Raw genomic sequence first — 9240 nt, 5'->3', positions numbered from 1 at the left:
GCTTGAGCCCAAGAGTTGGAGGTTGCTGTGAGCTGTGATGCCACGGCACTCCACCTGGGGGATAGCTTGAGGCTCTGTCTTAAAAAAAAAAAGTTCTTAATTCCTTTTTCCCTTTAGGAAACGATTATACATGGAAGTGTTTGAATATACCCGCCCTATGATGCATCCTGAACCTGGTAAATTCTACCAGATTAATCCAGAAGAATATGAACATCCAAATCCTTGGAAAGAGAGTTTCCAGCAGTTGGTATGAAGTATAAATAGAAAATACTGATTTATATTATATATCTATAAATCAAAGATTCTTTTAAAAAAATAAATATAGCTGGGCACAGTGGTGTTTGCCTATAGTCCCAGGTACTCAGGAGGCTGAGGAGGGAGAATGCTTAAGCCCTAGAAGTTCACGTGCAGCCTGGGCAACACAGCAGGACTCTGTCCTCTCTGCCCCCTCCCTCCACCCTGTCCCAATAACCAGTAAGATATTCAGCAGTTCTTTTCACTACTGACATATCTATGAATAATTTAGTGACAATAAGCATTGGTAGCCTGAGAGCAGTTAAGACTTCAGTGGGTCTGTTTGACTTTGTATGCCACATTCAGTATAATTTTCATATGGTCTTTTATGAGTGGTCCTCAGCTGGGGATGTTTTGCTCTCTAAGGGACATTTAGCAATGTCTGGAGACATTTTCTCCCCCTTTTGTTCTCTCTTTTGCCCCTCAACTTGCTTGGAGACATTTTTTGATTGTCACAATGGGAGAAGAGGGTGCAGCTGATATTTAGCTCTATAGAGGCTACCATGCAAGGACAGGTCCCACAACAAAGAATTATCTAGCCCAAAATAACAGTAGTGCTGCAAATGAAAAACACTGTTCTTTCCTGATTATTCCTGAGTTGTATTCTGTTCCAGATTTTATATTATACTCTGTGACAGAAAATTATTTGAAATAATTTAGAATTATTTTTGATATTTAATAAAAGTTATTCATGTGTGGTATATTAATTTTAGAATATAATGTTTACAGTGGTGCCTGTAGCTCAATCGGCTAAGGCACCAGCCACATACACCAGAGCTCTGGTGGCTTCGAATCCAGCCTGGGCCTGCCAAACAATGATAATTACAACCAAAAAGTCGCTAGGTGTTGTGGTGGGCACCTATAGTCCCAGCTACTTGGGAGGCTGAGGCAAGAGAATCGCTTAAGCCCAGGAGTTGGAGGTTGCTGTGAGCTATGTCGCCACAGCACTCTACCCAGGGCTATAGCTTGAGGCTCTGTCTAAAAAAAAAAAAAAAGAGAATATAATGTTTATATCTGTAAATGTTTTGTTTTTGGCATTTTAGTATAAAGGTGCACATGTAAAGCCAGGATTTGCTGAACATTTCTACAGTAACCCTGCAAGATACAAAGGAAGAGAAAATATGTTGGTATGTTTGGTTTGTGTTTTTCTGGCTTAAAATGGTAATCTCTCAGTTCTATACTGACACTGTTATTTTTTTCTAGTATTATGATACTATTGAAGATGCTCTTGGTGGGGTACAAGAAGCCCATTTTGATGGACTTATCTTTGTTCATTCTGGAATATACACTGATGAATGGATATATATTGAATCTCCAATCACCATGATTGGTGCAGGTATTTCGAATGCATTTATTTTATTCATATCATTTGATTTATATGAGAGGATTTTAAAATGCTGGTGATTTAAAATCTGATTGAACTTTGATAATGCCTTACTGATAAGATAATCAAGATATCACATTTTATATGAATAAAATGAAAACATTATGAGTTCAAAAATTATAGATTTTTTTTTTTTTTTTGGAGACAGTCTCAAGCTGTAGCCTTCAGTAGAATGCCGTGATGTTATAGCTCACAGCAACCTCCATCTCAGGCTTAAGCGATCCTCTTGCCTGAGTTTTTCTATTTTTAGTAGAGACAGGGTCTCACTTTTTGCTCAGGCTGGTCTTGAACCCATGAGTTCAAGTAATCCACCTCCCTCAACCTCCCAGAATGCTAGGATTACAGGTGTGAGCCACCACACTTGGCCTAGATTGTACATATTTCATGATGTCAATACTTTTTCCAATTGCCTTTATTTACTGAACAAAGAAAAATATCTGATTTATTTTTTATTTGAAAGTAAAGATACTGGGGGGCACCTGTGGCTCAAGGAGTGGGGTACTGACCCCATATACTGGAAGTGGGGGGTTCAAACCCAGCCCCAGCCAAAACTGCAAAAAAAGAAAGAAAGAAAAAGAAAATAAAAATAAAGATACTAATGTTTTTATTGGCTGAGGTTTTAAGGGAACTGAAATGAATTTTTAAATACTTTTTGTGGCTTGGAGCCCATAGCTCAGTGAGTAGGGTGCCAGCCACATTACAACAAGGCTGGCATGTTCAAGCCCATCCTGGACCTGCTAAACAATGACAGTTGCAACAAAAAATAGCCAGTTGTTGTGGCAAGGTTGCCTGTAGTCCCAGCTACTTGGGAGGCTGAGGCAAGAGAATCTCTTAAGCCCAAGAGCTGGAGGTTACTGTGAGCTGTGATGCCACCGCACTCTACCACGGGGGACATAATGAGACTCTGTCTCAAAATAAATAAATACTTTTTGTACTATTTCAAAGCTGTTTCGTGATCAGATTTCTAAGAGTAAATGTAATGAAATATCTTTTGAACATTGAGTCATTTGAACATTTGTGCTATCTCGTTTTTTGAAGATAAAGTATGGAGATGACTTTAAGATGGCTAATAATTATTATTTCCTAATGAAATTTGCCTTGGCTTCTTCTGTTTCTCTGCCCCATCTCCTCATAAAGAAGAGAAGGAGGGAGTATGGCAAATTTTTGGTGATTCTTGAGAACACTGTTGGAAATAAATTTAAATAAAGAGGTCTCTTTTTCTCTGAGCTGCTTTTTCTAGCACTGCTGCTGGTAGTGTTTTTGTTTTCATGAGAAACCATTTTTTTCATATGCCATTGCATTTGTTGTTAATGCTATTTGTTGTTCAATCTTATCACAAATATTATTATTCGTGGATTTGGGTATAATGGTAATCAAGTAATATCCCTCCTTAAATACAACTGCTTGTTGTAAAGGCTAATAAAACATAGTTAACCGATGAAGTGTAAATTAGTCCTGCTACTCAATACTGTTTTAAAAATTTCCCCTCTGTTAATGTACCCATCTATTGAAATGGAATATAGGTAATATGTCTTAAAACAACTTTTCCACAGCACCTGGAAAAGTAGCAGACAAAGTTATAATTGAAAACACTAGAGATTCAACCTTTGTTTTTATGGAAGGCTCTGAAGATGCTTATGTTGGATATATGACAATAAGGGTAAGTAATTTTAAGATTTAAGATACTTGTGTTGACATTCTTCTTAGTAAAACATCACAAGAATGGAGAAGCAAGAATTCAATGTACTCGATTCTAATATGAAGGCAGTAGATGAGCTGATACAAGGGGTGGGATAGGAGAATGGGGCGGGGGCTCACAGTGTATGGCACACCTCTTGGGGCCAGGACAGATTTATAAAGAGGGACTTTAACAAATGTAATTAATATAACCTAATTCTTTTGTACCCTCAATGAATCCTGAACAATAATTAAAAAAAAAAAGTGGGTTAAAATCATAAACATGTTGGTGGTTGTTTATTCGAAACAAAATTTCTACTTTGCAGTTTAACCCTGATGACAAATCTGCCCAACACCACAATGCACACCACTGCTTAGAGATTACAGTAAATTGTAGTCCTATTATTGATCACTGTATCATCCGAAGTACATGTACAGGTTAGTGTTTTCTTTATCTTTGACAATGAAATTGAGTCAGTGTGTTGTTGCCAGTAGGTTTTTAATAAATAAATTTTCTTACAGTTGGTTCTGCAGTATGTGTTAGTGGTCAAGGAGCATGTCCTACTATCAAGCACTGTAACATCAGCGACTGTGAAAATGTTGGACTTTATATAACAGATCATGCACAGGTATTTTTGAATTTGGGCTTTTATTTTCTATTTAATTTATTTTTAAAAACTCTACTAATGTTTGTTTCTGGTGGTTTTAGGGAATATATGAGGATAATGAAATTTCCAATAATGCTTTAGCTGGGATTTGGGTTAAAAATCATGGAAACCCAATTATTAGACGGAATCATATTCATCATGGACGTGATGTTGGTGTGTTCACATTTGATCATGGCATGGTAAGAACATTCATTTTTATTAAAACTGATAATGATACTGATGCCTGTATCAGTAATATTTGAAATATATTTCAGTATTATTTTCTCATTTCTAAATTATCTGAATTAAAGAGTATAGGATGGTTTAAAAACAATTTCAGTGTTAAAATCAATATGGCAGTATTCATTCTACAAGTGTATGCATTAAACATTATTATCTATGTAGAGATGATAGAGTTCTTAGAGAACTGATGTAGTCTTTGAGAGGAATAAAGTTCTAATCCAGTAGTTGGTTCTCAATCAGTAAGTTAATCTTCTAATTAATAGAAGTTATTTTGCATAAAAATCACCTGTAAGCTTTTTTTTTTTTAAGAGACAGAGTCACTTTATCACCCTCAGTAGAGTGCTGTGGCATCATAGCTCACAGCAACCTGCAGCTCTTGGGCTTAGGTGATTCTCTTACCTCAGCCTCCTGAGTAGCTGGGACTACAGGTGCCCACCACAAAGCCTGGCTATTTTTTTGTTGCAGTTGTGCCAGGGCTGTGTTTGAACCCACCATCCTTGGTATATGGGGCCAGAGCCCTACTCACTGAGCCATAGGCACCACCCACCTAAGCTTTTTTTAAAAATGAAGATTCCTGTATTCTCCCCCAATGTGATAAATCAGAATTTCCAAAAATAATGCCTCGGAGATGTGTTCTTTAAAAAGTACTGTAAGATAGTCTAAGGTTGTCTGTAGAGTAAGTACTCTTTGAGAAATAATGGTTTCATCAGTAGTTTGGTTTCCATTCTATTCCTCTTGAAAAATCTTTTAATTGGCAGGACATTGATAGGAGATACAGTGATAATAAAATATCAGTTCCAAAACTGTTATGCAGCAATTATATTAGACATCCTATGGATGATACTATGTTTTAAATACTACTAAATGAATTTACATAACTTTCTAGAGACATGATCTTTTGAGCTCTCTGAGATAACTGTTTCAAAATAGTGATTCAAAATAATGTTCTTGGATATCTATTCAGATTTTTTTTCATTTAATGTCTAATTTTCCTTGTAACTATCAAGTTCTAGTACAGCATTTGCAAAATTTTTTTGTGGCAGAATCAAAGAGATGGGAAAGGGCAATAACATGATGCAAACAGGGTTATGAAGAGGTTTTGTTTCCTATTATATAGTATTAACCTAGCAACCTAGCGATGTTGGATTTATACACATCGATTTTCAGTGACAAAGAAAAATTTTTATTGTTTTTGCCTAGAACCTTAACACAGAGCTCTTTTATAAAACTAAACTAATAAGGAGTACCCTGACATGAAATAATAATTAGACCTAAAAATAAGTAGTTTCAGACCAGAGGTCAGTTCATCAGATTAGCTAATTCCTAATGTAACTGTAACCTGAGAAAAACAATTCCGTTATAACTCAGGCTGTAGCTTGGTCCTAGAGGTGACCACTTTAATCTTCTCCAGCATAAATTAAAAAATCTATACTTTGTCAAACAGCTAACCCTTTTCCCCAAGGGTTGGGAAATGGGGGAGTCTGGGTAAGGGGGTGGATATCCAAACACAAGTCTTTTGAGAATTTGCCCTTCCTTAGAGATTTATATTGATTACAGTTCTTAAGTGGAACTCTTCATTTTGTAGGGGAACTATACTGTGCTGCTATTTCATTGCCTATGCGGTCTTTAGGCTGTGCCATAGACTTACATACAATTCAAGTATCACATTTATATGTGTACTTCTGTCTCATTCACAAATGATCTGAGGTATCAAGATAATTTTAACCTTAGGACATGTTCCTCATTTTTGAAAAGACCTGTGGTAATGTCCCTAACTGAAGTCTGCCATAATAATCTACTTCTCATCACAGACTCTTTATACAGTTTATTTTTTTTTTAATAGATTTGGGCTTATAGGCTCGGCACCTGTGGCTTAAGTGGCTAAGGCGCCAGCCACATACACCTAAGGTGGCAGGTTCTAATCCAGCCTGGGCCCGCCAAACAACAGTAATGGCTGCAACCCAAAAAAATAGCCAGGCGTTGTGGTGGGTGCCTGTGGTCCCAGCAACTTGGGAGGTGGAGGCAGGAGACTTGCTTGAGCCCAGGAGTTGAAGGTTGCTGTGAGCTATGCCACGACACTCTACCCAGGGGGACAGCTTGAGGCTCTGTCTAAAAAAAAAAAAAAATTGGGCTTATAAATACACGTATTACAGTATTATTTTAAAAACAACTTCAGGCAGTGTTGTAGGCACATATTCCCATTAAGGATGAATGAGAAGATTGTAAAGTAGTATACATTTGTAAGGAAAGGATGGAAACAAAGCATATCCTGGGCCTGTCATATCTACTATACCGGCTTTAGTATTGTGACAATCCTTAAAAATCTTTTGGCGTGTTCTTCCATTCCAGGTATTCCTTTGGCTAATGGTCTTTGTGTAGGCAGCTCATGATTGGTAGAATTATCTCCATTCCAAAGGATTACCATTTTTAAAATTTGGTTTTGTTTTCTATAGAGCTTCGAAGTACATCAGCATGTCACAGCATGCTAGGCCTAGTGACTCATACCTATCATTTCTGTGCTTTGGGAGGCCAAGGTGGGAGGATTGCTTAAGCTCAGGAGTTCTGGATCAGCCTAGACAACATAGCAGGACCCCATCTCTACAAAATATTTTTTTTTTAATTAGCTGGGTGTGGTGGTGTGTGTTTATAGTCCCAGTCACTAAGGAGGCTAAAGCAGGAGGCCAGGCATTAGAAGCTACAGAGGGCTATGATTGTGCCAGTGCATTTCAACTTGGGCATCAGAACAATACCCTATATCTAAAATAAATAAATAAATGTCATAGCATTACCAATTTGCCATAAAGTTTTTGGACATTCGTTCTAAATTTCTGAATTTTAACACAAGACAGATGAGATTCCCTGTGCTCTTTATGTTAAGAGTTGGCTTCCTTCTCCTTTCACTTCTTTCTTTGGATAGTCTCCCTTAGACAAGAAGTATAAGTTTTATTTTATTTATTTATTTATTATTGAGACAGTCTCTCATTCTGTTGCCATGGGTAGAATGCCATGTGTCATAACTCACAGCCACCTCAAACTTTGGGCTCAAGTGACCCTCTTACCTCAGCTTCCCAAATAGCTGGGATTACAGGTTCCTGCTGCCACACCTGGCTAGTTTTTTTTTTGTATTCATAGTACAGACAGGGTCTCACTCTTGCTTAGGCTGGTCTCAAACTTTAGAGCTAAAGCAATCCACCTGCCCCTGCCTCCCAGAATGCTAGGATTACAGGCATGAGCCACCATGCCTGGCTGGAAGCTTAAGTTTTAGATCAAAGAAATTGCACATTAGTTTCCTTCTTCAGATTTACCTCTTAATGTCTGTTATTTACATGAAAATACTGCTACAAGGATATTAGACCTTCTGTGGTCCAGTCATGCCACTAGATCTGTATCATTTTAGAAGATAATTAGCTAGGCTTAGAGCCTTCAATTACTTAGAGAAAACTTTACCTTGCTGAAGATCTAAGACAGGCTTCCTCAAACTATGGCCTGCGGGCCACATGCAGCCCACCTAGGACATTTATCCGGCCTGCCGGGTGTTTTTGTCACCACTGCCTGTCCTGCTTAGCAGCCAACTCATCTTGGGGCCTGCAGTCTGGCCCTCCAACGGTCTGAGGGACAGTGAACTGGCCCCCTGTTTAAAAAGTTTGAGGATCCCTGATCTAAGGTAACATGTAACATTTGTTAGCTCTTAGCACCCTCCTCTTCTTTATCCAGATTTCCCAGTGTTTGGCAATTATAGATTATAGCTTGGAGTTGTAGAAGTTTATTTCAGTGAAGATAGCATATTTTTTTCTTTCTGCTTTTTTTGTTTTGTTTTGTTTTGTTTGGAGAGTTTATCTTGAAATGCTTGAATACTTTGTTTGTTTGGAAATGGTCTCACTTTCTTGCCCCCAGTAGAGTACAGTGATGTCATAGCTCACAGCAGCCTCAAACTTACGTGATCATCTTGCCTCAGCCTCCCAAGTAGCTGAGACTACAGGTGCCTGCCACAGCGCCCGGCTGTTTTTTAGAAAAAGACAGGGTCTCACTCTTGCCTAGGAACCGGTCTTCAACTAGTAAGCTCAAGCAATCCACCTGCCTCGGCCTCCCAGAGTGCTGGGATTACAGGTGTGACCCACCAGAACCTGGTCCTGAACACTTTCTACTTCATAATATTTAATACAGAATATGTCAGGCCTAGCATAGTGGCTCATGCCTTTAATCCCAGCACTCTGGAAGCCAAGAACGATTGACTGCTTGAGCTCAGGAGTTTAAGACCAGCCTGACCAAGAGTGAGATCGCTACTCTACTAAAAATAGAAAAATTAGCTGGGCCTTGTGGCTGGTGCCTATAGTCCTATCCAGTTCAGAAGCTGAGGCATGAGAATCATTTGAAGTTGCTTAAGCTTTGATGCCATAGCACTCAACCCCAGGGCAACAGAATGAGACTCTGTTTCAAAAAAAAGAATATTTCCCTTTAAAAAAATTAAATATAGGGCAGCGCCTGTGGCTCAAAGGTGTAGGGCACTGGCCCCATATACCGGAGGTGGTGGGTTCAAACCCAGCCCTGGCCAAAAACTGCAAAAAAAAATTATATATTGGGGTGGCACCTGTGACTCAGTGGGTGGGGTGCCAGCCCCATATACCAAGGATGGTGGGTTTGAGCCCGGCCCTGACCAGCTAAAACAGCAGTGGCAACTGCAACAAAAAATAGCTGGGCGTTATGGCAGGTGCCTGTAGTCCCAGCTACTCAGGAGGCTGAGGCAAAAGAATTACTTAAGCCCAAGAGTTTGAGGTTGCTGTGAGCTGTCATGCCATGGCATTTTACTCAGGGAGACAGCTTGAGACTCTGTCTCCAAAAAAAAAAAAAATTAAATATATAGATTAAAGCTACTAGGGTTACATCTTAAAAAGGCAAGGTGGAATTGTCTCTTAAATTCTTACAGTTGTACATTATTGAATAATTTACACTAGAGTTGTATCTCTAACAAAATAGATGCATTTTATTAAAAAAAAA

The 9240-nt window shown here is 38.6% G+C and overlaps 1 protein-coding gene across 1 annotated transcript in view; it reads left to right on the top strand.

Annotated features, from left to right (window-relative positions):
- The window catches only part of FBXO11 (F-box protein 11), a 50626-nt gene that overhangs the window by 17730 nt on the left and 23656 nt on the right, over positions 1-9240 (top strand). Inside the window, exons 3-9 of the mRNA XM_023512064.1 lie at positions 118-247; positions 1338-1421; positions 1498-1630; positions 3232-3338; positions 3682-3793; positions 3878-3984; positions 4065-4202. Of these exons, the coding sequence (XP_023367832.1) occupies positions 118-247; positions 1338-1421; positions 1498-1630; positions 3232-3338; positions 3682-3793; positions 3878-3984; positions 4065-4202 (811 nt within the window). The remainder of the gene's footprint in view (positions 1-117; positions 248-1337; positions 1422-1497; positions 1631-3231; positions 3339-3681; positions 3794-3877; positions 3985-4064; positions 4203-9240) is intronic.

The sequence above is a fragment of the Otolemur garnettii genome, unplaced genomic scaffold, assembly GCF_000181295.1.
Source record: "Otolemur garnettii isolate 467f Iridium unplaced genomic scaffold, OtoGar3 scaffold00024, whole genome shotgun sequence".
Classification (NCBI taxonomy): Eukaryota; Metazoa; Chordata; class Mammalia; order Primates; family Galagidae; genus Otolemur; species Otolemur garnettii.
This window is presented reverse-complemented; position numbering and strand designations above follow the sequence as displayed.